A 19002-nucleotide genomic window follows, 5' to 3' on the forward strand; every position below is an offset into this window, starting at 1 on the left:
ACACATTCTTGGCCAATGAGATTTATGCGTTGCTTGCGAGTTGTTGTAACTGCTGTTGTACTTCTTCCGCTCTTTTCACCCACATTTTTGTCCCAAAGAGCCCAAGTCGGGGGATATACTGATATAAAAAAAGGGCGCAAAATGTTGTTTTGATTTGGCTTCCGTTTTCTCCTTGAATTTCTTTCTCAGCAAAAGCCGAGCACGTGTTTCGTTCGAAAAACAACGACGCCTGCGCCGAAAACGTTTTCGAAACTTGACGAAACTTTGGCAATACTCACACACGAAGTCCCAAGCGAGTTAATACGAATGGGAAACTTCGGTTTTCGGAAACCCGAAGCCTTTTTTCCTGCTTTTGCCAATGAAGCGAACCATTGAGCGGCACGATTTGAATTCAGTTTGACTCGAACCTGCTCCGGAAGTAGAAGTCAGCCCTCGAGTTTCCATCGCAATCGAAAATTCTCAATAAAACACTACAAATTAATCATCATTTAATCACAGTTAAAAAAGAGTTAATTACAAATTACTCGCTCGTAAAAAAGTGCTTATACCTAAACATACAAAGTAAAGTAATTTGAATTCAATTAACCACCAATGTGTGTAACAATCAAAATAAATCTTGTGTGAGTGCGGTTGGCCATAAAAATAATTCGTGCCGCAACAGCAGGCGACAATAAATTTTGCGGTTGGATCGTTAAAATTTCGCTTTACCTGAATGCAACTGAAGCCGGAAAATAGCAAATGAGAACGCGGAGTTTTCCCTACCATTACCTTTTTTTTCAGCAATTTGCATTCGGGGGAAAATTCATTAAAAATACAGCTGAAGCTCAAGACGAGAGACGCTTGCTCACTCAGCCCTGTGCCACATAAATTTCACGGCAATCAGCCGGCGCTGCAAGTCATCCAAACTTCATTTGTTGCTACTTGGGCTCAGGGCCCTGGGTACTGGATACTGGGTTCTGCTCGGTTCTGTTTCTCGCTCTTGCTCCTGCAGGATCTGGATCCTGCCCCATGGCTCCTGCAGCTGAAATATTGCTTCCATTATTTATGTTAAGTTTATGCAACATTCTCCCTGCTGCTCCCAGCACAAGTCCTGCTGCAGCACAAGTCCTTCCTCTCTTGTTTTTAATATCCTTCAGCTTGTAAAGGAATTACTCCTCAAGCCGGCAACTAAGAGCAAACTCAAGTCTCACGGCATTCGGCTCCTGGTTATCCAGCATTTTTATAGTCTGCCTTTATTTTTGGTTCGTCTATTTCCATCATTTGCCTCGTTATTCAAACATCATCATCTTTCTGGTTCAGTGCACTGGGCTCGGGAAAAGTGCGGATAACAAGGAGCGCCATGTTATTGCCATCGAGTGCATTAATAAATCAATTGTTTTTTGCATCTCAAAGAGCTCGCTTTGCTCCAGAGATTGACAGGTCGGAAATCTGAAATGTAATCGCTGCCAGACGAAGCAATTTGCCAAGAAATGAACTCTAATTGGGTTCACTTGGAAAGTTATAAAAGAAAACGGATAAAGGCGGTGAAGAGCTCATAAATTTGCTTGTTAAACACTTGAATACATTAAAGCCATTGAATCAGACGATCGCAAAGGGTGCGTGGAACAGAACTGTCAGTTGAAGTTGATTGCACTCAAGGAACATTACTAGATTTTAACTTTTACAACTGTTGAAAAATGCAGAAAAAATTATCAAAATTTCAAAATCAATATAAGTTTATAATGCCTCCAGCTAATTTAAAAGTTGAAAAAAATTCAAACATGAGCCATTTTTAATGAGCCAAAATGCTTTCAACTCAAAAGGCAATCTTAAAATTCGCGGAAACTAACCATAAGCTATTTAGTTACCCAAATGGACCACAGGAAAATGTGTGCTTCTATGTTTTCGCCTCAAGCTCATTAACTGCTCGGGGCTCTCCCTACTAGATTGTTATTTTTCCCTCAGCTCACACAAAGGATAATGGGGGGAAAACAGGAACATTTACTAATTAGCACTCCCAGGCTGCACACAATGAATGTAAAATTATCAAATCGTTTTCTGCGCATCTTTTTTTTTTTTGTTTTTGTTTAGTTTGTTTGTGGTATTAAAAAGGAAATAAAGGAAAAGATTTCTTGGTAGCAAATGTCGTGGGTGGACGTGAAGTATTCATGGCAGCGGAACGAAAACGAATTTCAATGCATTTCGCAGCTGCACTCTATGACATTTTAAAGCGTGCACTTACAAAAATTATTAAAAAATAGATTTTTAATAAGAAATTGGTGAAAGATTTGTACAATTGAAAGAGACAATACAGTTTTTTAAAGAACTTAAAATTGTTAAATTTGAGAGACATATATATTTTGAAAATTGTTTTAAAATATTATTTAATTTTTATTTCATTTTAAATATTTTTTGAATGCTAAATTGGCGGTGTAGTGTATTCACATTCAGGCATCTGCAAACAATTCCATTTGCGCTGGCTGTCAGATCTGCAGGAATTGCTCAGCTGCCTGGCCGACGATTCTCCTGTCGCAGAAAGAGACAGCCTGAATGGGCAGAAAGAGAGGGTCTAAAGGAGATGACAGCCATGAATGGCATTTCTTCTGCTACCTCCGAGCATAATTTACATTGTATTTCAACTTGAGTGTGCAGTTGAGGCTGTCTTTTATGGTTTGTCTTGGCTCGCTACGGGCTTTTCGTTTGGGTTTTTCCCGCTTTCAGCTTTTATACAGTTCTCTTTGGCGAACGGAAAGTTTCACTTGTCACAAACTGTGGAATTCGCCGAGTAAAAGGCTTTCTTCGAGTTGCGCGAGCGGAAACCTTGGTTAGCTACAATTTATACATGTCGAGCTTGTTAAGTTGTGATTGCGCTCTGGCCTAAAAGTGGACTTCTGGCGTACTGATTGCATCATAATTACCCAACTGCCTCCGTCCCTGATTTTTGCCCCTAAGTGCTTTTTAACGAGCTCTCTTCGGTTTGGCTGCTGCTGCTGGTGCTTTTGCTGTTTGTTGTCCGTTTGAAAAAGGGCCGGAAATAGGAGGGCAAAAAATTTCAAACATTTGTTTTACCCCCCGCCACAAATGATTTTCTGTCGTAATTTTCCCCCAGTGAAACCAGTCATGGTCATTTCCCTTTCAGCCGTTTTTCGAACTCTGTCGTTATAATCTGCTACATGGACCCCATAATTTGTAATTTCAACCTAATTACTTCAAGCCCAGGCGAACGGGGATCGGACCAGCTAAACAATGTTGTCCGCAATAAAATGTCAAAAACCAAAGCAAAACGCCCATTTCGTCTGATTCACACACACACATGCAGGCCAGAAGGACACGCCCCCTCACACGCACAGTGCGTATGATTTTGGTTTTTGTGTCCTTTGCTGGTGACATATGTTAATGATCTGGCAGCGATTTCTGGGTCATTTAAATTGATTTTTACGCCTGTCGGGTTATTTTTGTTATTTAATTAAAATGGAAGTGGAAGCAAGTGTGTAATTATTATAATAATAATTGAAATGAATTCTCTAATTATTTTTTCATTTCCTTTTTTAATCATTAGCACTTGTAGTAATTATGTGCCTCATAAAAAAATATTAATTATATATTATATTTGACCGTCTAACCTCCAAATAAATGTATCAAATCAATTACAACGAAATATTTGTAAGCACGGCAAAATTAATTTAATTAAAATTCTATAATTCCATTCCAATAGTTTCATAAAAACTTTCAATTTGTTTATCAATCATTTAACTAAATGCATAAAAACTCGCATTGCTGTAACTATTTCCGAATAGTTTCACAGCATGCATATGTGTAGCAAAAAATCGAAATTAATAAATGCATGTACATTAATATTTAAATCGTTTGTCAGACAACGAATGAAAAACTACCAAATATCGCAGCAGAAACAGATTTTTATTTTTGGCAGTATCAAATATTTATATATTGAAGCGCCAACTCAGTTGAGTTGAGTAAGTGGATCAACTGAATCTCAGTCGCTGGTGCGGAGTGGCCAGGATGGGCAGGAAGTCAGGATGAGTCTGGCAATGCAGGAAGCTGATATGGAATGTTCATTCATATTTCATTTCGCGAAATTGTTCGGTACCAAGTCAGAGGAGTGCAGCAGAATTGTCAGCCTAACCAGTCGGTTGAAACGCATTTCGATGGAAAAGCGAGACACAAACTCTGATGGGTTCATGGGAAACTTTGGCATATCCTGTAAAAGTTGCCCTACAATTGCATACAAAACTTTAAGCAGAATGTGTGTCAATTTAAATTAAAACTTCTAAGATACATTATATAAATATTTAGATATAACTGGATTATCTCAGCATAATTTTATTAATTTTATACATTTTTTATAAAACTACCTAAATACGAGTTCGGTGCACAAGTTATTACAACTTTTCCAAGAGTATTTTTCTCCTACGGTAAAGTGTAAAAACGCAACAAAGGCAATTGAAGTGCAATGGATATGTCGTCATATAGTCCTGGTAACACCAGTTACACCAGAAATCAGCGGTCACCATGACGTCGACCGTAAAAGTAACTGTTGCAATGACACAGCCGTTACTGCCGGCCATCCATCGCAGTAGAACGCATTTCTGGGGCCATAAAATAGTAACATCAATGGAACGCATTCAAACGTGGCACATTCGCGCATGAACCTCGACTGACCGGAATAAAGTGCTATTAATAATAAATGTTGCATTGGCAGTGGGCGTGGCGACGGCGAGGGCGAGAGGTGGCCAAATGAACTTGGCAAACCGAAAGCCGAGAGCCGAAAACAACCAACGGCCAAACAAGCAACCAGTCATAACCCCCTTCATTGCTGGGGGATTTCCCATTTCCCTCGTAATGAAAAGCAACCTGCATTGCGAACGCCCATTGTTCCCCGACCACTAAAATGGGTATCATGATTGCTATTTGAAATATGCTACGGTTCCTGGGAATCGCTCGAAAGAATTCCCAGTCACAGATCTTTTAAATTCTTCGATAAAAATAATTACACAGGTCGTGAATTTTCACTTCAATATTTCATATTTAATTTAAGCGTAGAAAATGAAGCAATGGAATATTATTAATTGAAGTTTACCAATTGAATTGGTAATTACAACGAAAGTAATACCTTTAAAAATCATAATTATTTTTAAAAAAATATTTTAAATGTAGAAGGAAGAAATTACAGCAGAGTATTCCTGACTTCGATCATTTAATTTCGGCTGGGAAAACTTGTTGTCCACATACAACATTGAAAAGCCTGGGCAACAAAGGCGAAACGGGAAGGGGGTGTGGAATGCCGAATAGCAGGACGACTGGCATAATAATAATAAATGCCATAATCCCCTGGAATCGGCGCTCCTCTGTGGCCATTTCTCCGCCCCCTTTTTCCGCCTTTCTCCATGTGTGTGGGCTGCATTTTTATTATTTCATTTTCATTGTTTCATTTACAGGAAAAACAACAGCCGCGGAAACACAACAATAACAACAGAAACCATGGGCAAATGCCATTCGGCGCGTCAAGTGAATTAAGCGATTTTTAAAGCTTTACGCTAAATGAAATTTGAATTGCCAAAGTGTGCACTTGTGTGTGCAAATTAAATTACGCAAATCAAATAAATGTTTTAACCAAATAAAAATAGGAATCGAAAAGAATACGGAGTGCAAATAAAAATGCTGTGCAAAAATTAACAACTATAGTGTAAATAATTCAACAAATATTTTATAGCACCAGACATAGATAAAATTAAACGCAGAAAAGCAAAACAACGAATACAACAAAATGTTTATTCTAACGGTAGTTAAATTGCTGTTGATAGCATTGAATATATTTCCCAGTCGCTTCACAAATCGACGGATTATGTTACTCATCTACATGACAAATCTGGTGACGCACGGTAAGCACACACATAAATTTTATAATTTATTGATTTAGAGTTTGATCAAATGGTTGAGCCAGATGAATAACGCTGAACTTATTCAACACAAGCTTTAAATAAATAACAAAATTTAAGCTTGTTAATGCTGGTATTAGTTTGTGTTAAAACATTTCACACATTTTTCACTTTCATTGTATTCAACAGGGATTTATATTGATTAATTTCATATTGCTTTTTGAATGCATATGCACTTTACTATTTTTCATATATTTTATTTATTTTTTAATTCCTTTTGCAATAGAAAAAAATATATAAAACATTGTGGTTCTTCAAGCCAAATGAGAACATTAAATGATTGGATTTTCCATACGAAAGCATTTCCTTGGCCACTCTCTCTCTCTCTCGTTTAATACCCCTTAATAAGCATTTCCATATGCTCACATTTCCGCCACCGAATACGTGTTGTTCCCCATGTTGAAACTGTCAGATCTGGCCATAATTTAATTAAGAAAATGAGACCTCAAAACGTTGGCAACGCGCTGGTCCTCGCAGAGAGAGCCCAAAACTCCGGACCGAACGCAGGTGAAAGCCGTGAACCGTGATACAGTTGCAATGCTCCTGCCTACCGGCCAAAAGGGGCGTGGCAGGAAGTTTGGGGCGCAGGGGGCCGTGCCTCGACTGCATGATGCAGATAACACGGCAACACGGCGCCATCAACTTGGCCAGGAGGTAGACCATGTTTTTATATCCGACACTGGTAGTGTACATGGGCATATTGCAATTCGACAGGGGAATGTCTTTGGAATGATACATTTGGGGGATTCTATTCCTTGAATGATATTTTTTGGGTATATAACAACTCAAGAAATAGCTCATTAATTTTAATATAATAAAGGTGTGTAAATATTATTGTTTACCACATTTTCAAAGATTGGATGCAATTCCCTAAGAGTAAACTATTTCCAGTTTGCATTTAAATAAATTTATTTTTAAATAATTTGCCTAATTTTATCCATTAGTCAGGTATTTCATATTCGTTGTTCGAAGTGCGGTAGTATTTATATTATTTTCGCTTTTTGTGCAGCACTTCCGCGGCAAAGACAGCGGCACGAACACGAGCTGAATGCATAGAAAAGGAAAACGGAGACAAAAGTGGCATCAGGCAGCCTCAACAGGCAGCAGCTACGTGCTGCCACTTTGCCCCACCGCCCGCCAACATGCCACTTTCCCATTGCACTCCCCACTGCCCCCCGCCAGATAAAAAATTGCTTTGTTTAATTATTTCATAATGACGCTGCGGTTGCCGTTGCCACTGTAGCTGCTGTTGATTATATTTGGCCTGTGGGTCAGGGATTTCCGGCAACAGCTGCTATTGCTCCTCCATCAACATTTGCACTTCTTTATTTTTATTACCCGGCGTACTCCGCTGGGCTTTAATGACTTCGTTATGGTTGCCATGGCGAGAAATGGGGCTTCGAGTCGGTCCTGCCCACAAATTATTCATACGTACTTAAGAATTTTGCAGAAACTATTTTTGGCAAAAAATGTTCATCTTGCGACTTTAGTAAAAAACTTAAAACGAGCTTGGTGCAGAACTATACTAAAGAATAATTTGCTTTGATATTTATTGTGTTTAATTTTTGTTCATCAAACTTTGGCTGTAGTTTAACATATTATAGTTTGAGATAGTAATAATACAAAATATGATTCCTTATTCATTCTGTTTTATACAAAGGGATAGCCTTTTAAATTGATAACAAGGAAATGCTTTATAATTTATTCCAATCCTGTTTAAGTAATTTTACGCGATAAGAGTTTTTCAAAGCCTTTAATTACGTACCAGAAATTCGCAGCAATTGTAATTCGAGCATTATTAAAGCCGTTACTCATCTGAACGGAGCTGAGCAGTATTTCCTTGGCCAGGCGCAGAATTGGGTTTCCCAGTTGACTCCTTCTCTCATTAACTAACCCACTTTCGCCGCCACTTTTCACTTGCAGTCATGATGGATGAGCCACGTTTTGCGCAGCCGATACCAAACGTCACCGTTGCTGTGGGTCGAGATGCCAATCTGCCCTGCGTTGTGGAGCATTTGGGTGGCTACAAGGTGAGTAACGGGTAGAAAGTGGAAATTCCGGGTAGGGAAAGCCCCGGGGAAACTGTCATAAATCGTGCGTAAACTGAGCTCCATGGTCGAGCCTCGGCCCGTTGATGAAGGGGTTTGCCAGCGAGACGGACAGTGTCAAAAATCAATTTCACAAATTGCACAAGGACCCAGGCGATTGACTGACCGAATAACTGACTAACAGGCAGGCAGAATGACAGACTTCTCTGGCACTCAATTGACAGCTAAAGATAAAAACAGACCTATCAAAATATTACCCGGCAATACAATGGAAATTCTGAGCTTGCTATCGATGACTTTCTGCTGTCATTAGCAAGTCGAAGTTTTGTTTGCCCGGAGACACAATTTATGAGCTCTGGTCGGCGCTGCATGCATATATGCATCTAATCCACATTAAGCTACGGATACACTCTGGCCAGGACGAAGGACCTCTGATGCTCTCTCGACCAAACAAAATGGCTAGAAAATCACTTATCATTTATCTCCCTCAGCTGCTGGCACACAGCGAGCTCATAACAAATCACAAATATTTACTCGCCATATCAACTTCATATAAAACACTGTCGCCAGGACCACCGGGGCCTAGCTAGGACACGAGTCCTTGCTCCTTGCCCCTTATTGGACTTTTGTCAACATTGGCCTGGACATGAGGAAAATGGCCGAGGACAGTAAAGCGGGAAACTCATTGCTGTCAGTGCTGGTGCTGGGGGCAAATTTGAAAAGTTTGCTGCTAACTCAAGGCTGGGAAAGTCCTTCCACCAGAAAGAGTTCGTCTCCATCACAGAGTAAGAAAAGATGTTAGAAAGTAAATACAAGCAAAATGTTCAAAAATGAAGGGGTTTATGGGGCAGTATAGAAAATTAGTAAATCCTGGGGAATTCTATCAATATCTAGAACTAAGGTTATCACTGGCACCTATCTCGAATTAGATTTCCACGATTTCATTGCCTTGGAAAATTTATATTTCTCAGTGTAACATGTCTTCTGCTGCAAAGGCAGAGCAAAGTCCAAAGAAAGTGCGAACAGAAGGAGCAAAAAGTGTATTAAAAATGCGGAAACAGCTGTCAGGCTGGCTTTATCCTGGGGTCCTGCGTCACAACATGACGTTCATTTATAATGGCAGGGTCTCCACATGTGTTTAGCCGGCAATCACATTTGGAGTATGGATGGCTGGCTCTTTAAAGAACGCCCCGAGGTCTCTCGACATTAGTTGAAAAATTGATCGAATAATGCGAGTTAAGCTTGAAAACTATGCACACTTTGCAGGTGGCCTGGATTCACATAGACAGGCAAATGATACTGACCATCCACCGGCATGTGATATCGAGGATACCGAGATATAGCATCACCTACACGGACAACACGTGGCTGCTGCACGTGAATCAGGCTCATCAGGACGATCGCGGCTACTATATGTGCCAGGTCAACACCAACCCGATGATTAGCCAAGTGGGCTACCTACAGGTGGTCGGTAAGTATCCCCACATCCACTTTCCATGCCGCTTAATCAACTAGCTCTGATTCGGATTGCACCCGTCCCGCAGTGCCCCCAAATATTTTGGACATTGAGAGTACGCCGTCGTCGGTGGCGGTGCGTGAAAATCAAAATATCAACATGACGTGCCGGGCCGATGGCTTCCCGGCCCCAAAAATCATTTGGCGGCGCGAGGATGGAGAGGAAATTGCCGTCGAAAAGAAGAAGAAAGGTATGTGTGATACGTAGATAGTAAAAAGGTAAAAAAAAGTGAGTGTCTGAAAGTATGCTTTTGAAAAGAGCATCATTTTTGGCATGACTTAAAAGCAACGCATTTTCAACCGGGAGTTTAAGTCGCCTCCTGAATAACCCTAACCATTTCGAATTGAAATTCACAATGCTTTCAACACGTTTATTTTCATGTATCGGTTATTCACCTGCCGCCCCAAAATCGCCCATCGCAAACAACAGTTCTCGTGTACGATGCTGATGTCCTGCCGCTAACCAAAGTGAGTCGCAATGAAATGGGCGCCTATTTGTGCATCGCCACCAATGGAGTACCGCCATCGGTGTCCAAGCGCATCATTCTGGACGTGGAGTGTGAGTATTCGATTACTGGTGGGCGTGGGCGTGGGCGTGTGGGGGAACTCGACTAAATGAGGAATGAAAGCGGCACCAATCGAGGGGGAAATCCTTGGGAAGGGTACATATTATATTAGACTCGTAGTTGGCTGCCTTTGTCAGTTTAGTTGAAACACGCGCGCGCACTTACCGGAACGCGAGGAGGCCATTCATCCAACCAGGCTATCCATCTATCTATCTACCTACCTATCTATCTATCTATCTATCCGACCATCCCGGCTTACTGGCATCCATCCAGGCATCCTGCCAACCAAACACACAACCATCCTGGGTATCTGGTTTTCGTGCCATATTCCTTCATGGAGCCGCGCATCGCCTCCTGGTTGTACCTGCTTCTCATCAATTTAACTGCACGCTCGTTGCTCCGGCAATGAGTGACAAACGCGGCTAAGCTGGCGCCATCTAATGCAGCTGGATATATAACAACGGATACATGTATAGAATACACTGAGCGAAAATTCTAAAAATATTAAAACCAATAGAGCATGAAGGAAAAGGGTAAAACATATTAAATTTCAATGTTGGCCATATATAAATCCAAGAAAAACTGATAAAAGAAATTTTAAAAGTTTTGAAAAACTTTTAAAATAATTTCAGATTTTTTCTATATATTTTGCCAGTATCCTTTGAACGGCAGACATGGTGTCCTGTAGCTGGGCGTAAAAGCTAGGTTGCCATTGCACGCCGTGCGCCAGTAAACGCTTGTTAATCCTAACGAGTTTCAGCCAGCCATCGGCCCCCTTTCCCCCTCTAACTACGCCCCTGGTCCAACAATCTGCACCCCCCTTGACAATAATTCACGTCACGTACCTGCAATAAAGTCACTTGGCGGCGTTGCACGTATGACTTTGACGGCGTTTTTCTGTTTCGCCGTGTGTGTGTGTGTATTTTTCTCTCTATTTTATTATGAACGGTTTTGTGCGTGGCTGAGCCAAGGGGGCGTGAAAAAAGGGGGCGGGGCACCTGAAAACGAGCAGAAATCCTCATATTGCAGGTGTAGGCATTGTCAGGAGCGTCTAAAATTTCCGACTAGCTTGCTGCTTCTCTCATTTTTGTTGCACGTTTGAAAAAGGGGGTTTCGGTTTCGGTTTCACGTTGGCTTTGCCCATTGAGGTTAGCTTAAAAAAATATCAACATATTTCGTGTTAAATAAAATGGAAGCTAAATATGCTGAAAATACTTGGACTTAAGAGGTATGATTAGGTGAATCATTGAAAACGGTTAGACGACACGCTATTTTCGAGAAACTTCAGAAGTATAAAATCTTTTGAAAGAGCGCTTAGAAGTCATAAGAGATATTTGCAATTAAGTTGAGAAAGGGGTAGATGCTGCAAGAATATATACAATACGGATACAAATTTTCTTTTGGTCTGGACATCTCTTCATCCGCAGCACGTACTTCCTGCAAAACTTAATCTATTTTTCTAGTACCCTCATTTCACTGACGTGTTGTCTTAGCCATATTGTATTTCTCGTCCAAGTTTCCAGCTTTGTCATTGCACTTTCATTTTAAGCTGGCGCATAGCAAAGAAAAAAAGAAGAGCAGGCACAAAATGTTGAACAGGCGTAATTCTGGCGCTTATGCGTGCTTTGCAGCGGCACTTTCCCAGCCTTCGTAGCACCTGAGTTTTCCCCCAGGGAAAATGCCATTTACATTTGCTAACGTTCCATATCAACCTGTTTTTCCGTTTCCATCCCTCTATTTCCACAGTCTCGCCAATGATTTGGGTGCCGAATCAACTTGTTGGCGCCCCATCCGGCACAGATGTAACCATCGATTGCCACACGGAGGCGCATCCCAAGTGAGTCTCCTCGTATTGCTTTCCTTTTGCTCTTAGTTTTTTATATTTATTTCTTTTCATATTCGTGTAACACGTATTTTAGCTTAATTCCAGGTTTATTTGGGATTTTCTGTTGCATCTAGTCTATTCAAGAATTTTTGTTTAATGATATTACCTTTTGTATGAAAGCCTTTAAAACGATTTAATAACGAAAGTTATCAAAGTTTTTATTTTCTTAAACTGAATAAACCAATAAAATTCGAAAGCTTCAAGCCTCATAAATTGCAATATCTCTTTTAAAAGCAATTTTTTAAGATTTACATTTTTAGTTACATCCACATTATTTTAATGGGATTAAACTAATTTTACATTGCACCTGATTGCAGATGAATGTGTGAATCTGTTGATATTTCAGGTCGTCGATGTGTCTCTGTTGAATTTTGTTCATTCGATTTGCCTTTGATTTTGTTAAAATATTTACTTTCATTTGCGAATTTGATTAGTTTCCTCCTTTTCGTGTGCATGTGTGCAGATATTCGTTTACATTCGATTCGAAATGTTTTTTTCCTCCCCCGCAGAGCCATTATCTATTGGGTATACAATTCGGTGATGGTGTTGCCGAGCAAAAAGTATAAAACCGACTACACGGAGAACTCCTATCGGTAAGTCACTTTTGGACAAAAACAGAATAAGGAATATACAAACGAACTACATACATACAAACTACATCGAAAATTGTGTTCTTAAATATTTATCAACCATTTGCACTTGCCTTTCTTTTGGGGGTCAGGTGCAAGTGCAAATGCTTTAGCCCCCCTTTCGGAATGTCGGGGAGATAAGCTGCTCCATGGATATATCCTTAAGCTTAACATATCCTTCTTGCAGTGCCCACATGAAGCTGACGATAAGAAACCTACAATATGGTGACTTTGGCAACTATCGATGCATCTCGAAGAACTCGCTGGGGGAAACGGAAGGCTCCATACGTGTTTACGGTAAGTGCATGTGTATTGGTGACTTAAGTGCACTAGTTACGGCAAATATACACACAGGCACACAGACACACAGACACACGTACACTCACCCCGAGCAATGCAATATCGTTCGCCCTTTGTGGCACAATTTTGCCAAAAGCTTTTACCTATAGACCCTGAATCCACACGACCCTACGAGTATATGTGCACTATACGTTGTCCTCCGGAGCGTAAAACTAAACGAGTGGTGGCTAGTGGCTGGTGGGTGCTGTCTGGCTCCATCTGCCCCATGTCCTCCACACCCAGCCCGGCATCCTCGTGCCCCGTGGCCACACGGAGACACATTCACCATAAACGTAAACGGAAAATAAAGGTGAATTTCGGAATTGTTTGACTTTGTATCGTTTGCCAGCCCAAGGAGTCGCCCCCGAACATATAGTATATGTATACGTGTGCGCTGGCTGCATTTATTTATTTATTTTTTATGCACTTTACCTGTTTTCTCGGCTTTTCTCCTGTTTACAAGTTGCTGCTCGGCTTGTGCAGATGGCAAATGCTAAAGTTGTTCTATCCCAAAGGTTATCCCCGAAACACGTTGATCTTGGCTTTTTCGTTGATATCCTTTGCTTTGGGGTTCATTGCCAATCGTTTAAATTTAATAACAATTAATGCTGGTAGCTAGATTTCAGATATTTTCCTTTCCTGCTGTTCCTGAGAGAAATGGGCAACCGAACATTTTAGAGTTCATTTTCCAGTAATTAGTAAGATTTTTTCGGCTATGACTTCGCAGCCTAATTATGTTTATGACTGAAAGACCCCTAGGCTTTTAACTAAAAGCTGAGTTTCTTTAATTTATGCACACTTTGTGTCGAGATCGCCAACCACTGAAGCTAGGAAATTGTGCGTTTGACCTTACCTGTGGAAAACCCGCACACTTGACACACTTAACCAACGCACAGCAACCTACATTAATTCCGCTGGCATAATGTAATGAAAAACCATTTTGTTTATTATTATATATTTGCCGTTGGCCGCTGGGCTGCTGCTGCTTGAATGCCTTTCTAATTATTAATTATGCAATGTTATTCAATTCCATTTGCAGAAATACCTTTACCATCCACACCATCCAAGCAGGTCACCCACACCACCGTCGAGTCCAGGGAGAGTAAGTATAGTATCAGTCGGAAAAGTGTGTGGAAATCGGGGGGAAAATGCGGTGGGCGGTAGGTGTCCCACCCCCAGGTGTGGAATGCTTCGTATTTGCGCTCAACACATTCAGCGTTGAGCGTGAAAGTCACACCACACACTCGCACACTCACATACAAAGGAAAGGATACATGATACAGGATACGGCGAGCCACAAACAAAACTGCGAAAGTAGCAGCTAAGCCAGACAGATCCACAAACAGGGTGGCGCTGAGGGATTGTGGAGGGGTATGGTTGGGGATAGGAAGTGGGTGTGTGGCACACGCCCACCTAGAGATAAACTAAAGCACTTTTGACTATTTCAGCGACTGGGGTTTTTCGCCTTTCTCCAGCTCCATTTACAAGAGAAGAAAAGGTTTTTGCATTTGTAGCTTACCTCAGTGCTTAATAAAATATTTATACTTTTATGTTCACATTAATATATTACCATTTTCCTTAAAATAGAAATTGCTTAAATTATTCTTAAATAAAAAAATGAGTAGTGACCTATTATTTTCTTCTTTATGTAGGCAACTTTTTTCCGTGTGTTCTTCAGTAGCTCCTGTTGAAATTCAAGTCGAGCAGAAAAGTACACACACTTTCAAGTCTCCGTCCGGGCTCGTGGCCGTGTCCTTTTCCCGTTTCCACTTCCACTCCCGCACCCATACCCTGTCCCATGTCCAAGTCCACGTCCTCTGGCTCGGGGCAAAGCAATATGCCCGGGATTATGCTGGGGCGGAGGAGGATTTTCGGGGGCATTAGGTTGGAAACACATTTGAAACACTGCCGCAGACTTTGAGCCCGTGAGCTGGGTAGCTGCAGGGAGCTGGAGAGCAGAGCAAAAGACCAAGCATATTTTATTTAAAGTGACTGGCAAAGCAGCGCGCGAGCAATGCAACGGAACCTAATCCAGGAGTCAGCCAACAAAGGATCTTATTGTTTGTGTGTGCGTGCAGTCGCATGTGTGTTGGTTCGCTCCATTGTGCGGCGATATAAATTTTTTTGTATCGCAGCCAAGATTTCCACGCAATTTAACTTGAAAACCATGTCAGGCGTGGGGTTAAGTTTTGTTTAAGAGACCACAACTTTTACTAGCCAATAGTGACCCACAAGTGAACAAACAGTAAACGACAGCAACGAAAACTTCTTGTCGATTTCCGGCTGCTGAAACTTTTTGTAGACTAATTTTGTGTGACACGAGGCATATTAAGAAGGATGTTTTTCTTTCTGAACAGAGTTTTAGCAAGTGCAAGTTTACATTGATATTTTGAAATTCAAGTTAATGTTTGGCTAAATTAAGCGAGTGACTACTGTATACTTGCCTATTAAAATGTATAATTCCACTTGTAATCTGCAGACAATATCATACCCTCATCACGCAACGACACAACGAAATCCCTACAAACGGATGTGGGATATGCCATGAAGAACGATTTATATCCAGGCTCGGCCTCCTCGTCATCTTCGGGAGGCAGTTCTTCGGCGGCCTCGTCCTCCTCCTCGATGCAGACCTCGGCATTGCCAGGAGGAGTGGCGGGAAATAGTCTATCATCGATGGGCTCCAAAGGATCCTTGGCGATAGGCAAGAGCACGTTCTACACAGAACGACCACCGAATGAGTACGCCGCCTCGTCAGTGGGTAAGTCCTGATAAGTCCTTTGCCTGTGACAATCGTCATGTAAATCATTGTTTTCTTAGCTGGCCTGCTGCTTCATAGAGCATTGCTGTTCGGCTCTGGAATCTATTTGACCCTGCTTTGAAATCAATAAGTCGTTTAAGTTAATCAATAAGCATTTGGAAAATGCAGCCAAAGGGGGTCTAGAAAAACGGGGGAATAGCTTAGGTACATCATCATATTTCATAGCTGAAAGTATATCAAAAATCCAATAATAATAATTAACAAACAAAACTGCTTCAAACTTGGCTCACTTCACAGCTATAGGAATTTGTAAAATTATTTAAATAAAATTGAAAACCTAAAGAAAAAGAAGAAGTATTTTGCAGAACAATAAAATGCTCATTGTATGTATAGAACTTATGAAATTCGAAGCTTAAGATAAATTAACGATCATATGAAAACCGTATGAAAATCGAATTGTACAATACACATATATTAGAGTTAAAAAAGACTTGAGATGAATTGCTTGTCACAAAAACGAACCATTAAATTATTTATAAAATGCGCCCAAAGCAAAGCTTTTCTAGAGCAAGAATCATTTAACATATTTACTTGAGTTGTAATATTTTTATTTTTGCCATATCCCAAACAGAAACACTGAAGCTTAACTATTCAATATCAACATGGCAATTGTACAAATTTATTTCAAATTAAACCTATCTTAATATCATATCTAAATTTTGAAGACACTTTTTAATCTCCTTTAGTTACTTTCAAACCTTTTCTTTTGTCCCATTATCAGCAGCAATCGTACTTATTCGTTCAATCCGTGTCGAAGTTTTCACCCCTTTTCCCAACTGCAGCAAAGAATTCCAATTTATTTAATGAAGAAAAAAGTCGACGGGATGTCAGGCCAGGCCACGCCTCCTTTTCGCCCATCGATAGCTCTGAATTTGGTTGCCAAGCGACATTTAAACGCCTTGAAAATGTCATTCATTTTAACCGTTTCCCCGCTGTCAGTGGGACGACAAAAAATTTGCAATAATAATTTGCAATACCTTGATTCCGTTTCCTGGTCTTTCGGAAACCAGGAAACCCTCGTCATCGTCATCATCGGCGGCTTTTGTGCACTTCCATCACTTTTTAATAAATGTGCATGCTAATTATATTATTACTCATACGACCCGTTGCCATGTGTGTCCTTTCGCTGTCTGTTCTTCTCCGCCTCTGGCGCTGCCTCTCCGCGCGAAATACTTGCAATTAATTTCAGCATAAAATTGCGTGGCCTGCGGTCCCTTGGCCCCGCACAATGACACACAGTTAACATGTCCAATTTATTGGCCATAACTCATGCCCGGGATCGACCAAGGAGTGAGTGAGAAGGATTCCGGATCCCAGGAAGCAGGAACCAGGATCCATGGCCAATCCAGAGACAGACATCCGCGCCATCGACGTGGCAAAGAAAAATGACATTAAGGCCAGAAGATATATGGCCCATTTGCATATAGGTTCATGTATGTATGTATGTATGTACTATATGTGTCCATGTATATGTATAAACATGCGGAGGGTTGCAGGTTAAAGCCCTGCCAATTTACAGTATTTATGCCCCAACGTCGCCGTTGCACGGTTTTAATAATTCAACTTGTGTTGCATAAAGTTTGCATTGACATAAACATAATGAACGATGGAAAACCGCATGCGAAATTGCCATTCTGCTTTCTCCATCCGCATCCACATGCGCCTTGCCCTTTCGTTTATTAACATTGTTAATGCCAAAAGGAGAAAAGCGCATTCAGCGTTGAAAATATTGATAATCAACATTGTGTCCTGTATGCGTCGACGCTTCGACAATAACAAAATTAATGCATTTTATTTAATTTTACCCAGAGACGGGCACCGGAAAATAAGGTCGCCAGTGCAGTTAACTTCAACAATGCGGCTAATTAAGCATTATAAATGCAGATCAAAAGCCAACAGGCCAAGGATATGTGACAATCTTTAGGGAGTCGTATATTTTTCAGTTGTCGCATATTGCCGTGCATTTATTATTTATTTAAATTGTCAGGCATAATGAACTAATTTCTACACAGTTTGCATTGTTTATTTGGGGCTTTAATAAATTGCTCGTCAAATATTTGCCGTATTTGGCCACACATTTTATTTTTAATTAGTAAATTGCGCTAATTAAAATTTCAGTTATGTTTGTAAATAAATCCTTTTAATTGAGGTCATATCCATAACCAAATGTAGCTGTAAATACATTGTGACCCTTTTAGTTGCGTGTAAATATGAGAAATAATAATTAAGGCATCAAACACTCACTTAAAAAATCAACAATTGAATCAGCCAGAAAATAACTTCAAACATACTAGTCAAAAACTCTGGGCATAATTAACAAAGCCAAAAGAGATTTGTGTAAAGTTCGTAAGGTTCAACGTACTTGATTTGGCAAGTAATATAATGAAGTAAAAAAAACCTATATATAAAAACTATATAGCCTATACAAAGTAATTAAATTGTCTGTTGCCTGTATTTAAAAAAAAAAATAGCTGATCATCAAATGAAATATATGTAAAATGTTTATAGCTTTTCGTGCGTAATAAACAAGAACGGATGTGTTTTCCTATGAAGAGGTTGGCAATTTGTAAAATACGTATAAAACTATTATTAAAAAGTATAGTTTCAGAAATCAATGTATATCCGTTTTTATGACTTTTTCTTAGTTATATTCGGTATTTAAAGATCAAAATAACTGTTGCGTTATAGGAGATGGCTTAGTTCAAAACCAATGTTTAATAACTTTAGTTAAATATAATATTTAATGGATATTATGTTCTTATCAACCCAAATTTGAGCTGAATTATTAATGCCTAACTTATGTATAAAAAAAAATCTCGAAAGAAACGCAAAATGATGGTAAATTAATTAAATCTACGATTAAGATTGATAAAACTACATTGTAAGCAGTTACATAATTAAGCGATAATAATTAAACAATAAAACTTTAGGTTGATTGATACAAAAAAGAAAGCGAACCGAACAAAACCAACAAACTAAATGAACATAAATAACCGTTGTTTCATTAAACCATTTGCATTTAATTCTAGCTCTCAATTACATGGGGAAATAAATGTTGGCTCTGGTTTTGGTTTGGTATTTATGCAAATTTCCTCCTTTTAGTAGTTTGACATTTGGCGGTTGTTTTCAACAATCCGCGCCACCAAAAAAAAAACGAACGTTAATGGAAGCGTTTATTTACCGAAAGCGCCAAATTACACACGTACGTGTACACCGAAAATGTTTTTCCTTTTGGATATTTCAACGACTTTGTTCCTGTTGTC

The 19002-nt window shown here is 40.0% G+C and overlaps 1 protein-coding gene across 3 annotated transcripts; it reads left to right on the forward strand.

Moving 5' to 3' along the window:
- Positions 1 to 384: 384 nt before the first annotated feature.
- On the forward strand, positions 385 to 18729 carry LOC6736876 (lachesin). 3 transcript variants are annotated; one of them, XM_039293335.2, is made up of 12 exons: positions 385 to 620; positions 5436 to 5879; positions 7860 to 7966; positions 9251 to 9455; positions 9529 to 9690; positions 9930 to 10058; positions 11812 to 11902; positions 12460 to 12543; positions 12767 to 12876; positions 13958 to 14020; positions 15398 to 15679; positions 15739 to 18729. In XM_039293335.2, exons 2-12 carry the CDS (start codon positions 5765 to 5767, stop codon positions 15798 to 15800), a joined length of 1410 nt encoding a protein of 469 aa, XP_039149269.1. In that variant the 5' UTR covers positions 385 to 620; positions 5436 to 5764; the 3' UTR covers positions 15801 to 18729. The 3 variants fall into 3 exon arrangements, with proteins under 3 accessions (XP_039149269.1, XP_039149270.1, XP_016030520.1); XM_039293336.2 differs by having other exon boundaries at positions 385 to 566; XM_016170897.3 differs by having other exon boundaries at positions 385 to 561.
- Positions 18730 to 19002: the final 273 nt, after the last annotated feature.

The sequence above is a fragment of the Drosophila simulans genome, chromosome 3L, assembly GCF_016746395.2.
Source record: "Drosophila simulans strain w501 chromosome 3L, Prin_Dsim_3.1, whole genome shotgun sequence".
NCBI lineage: Eukaryota > Metazoa > Arthropoda > Insecta > Diptera > Drosophilidae > Drosophila > Drosophila simulans.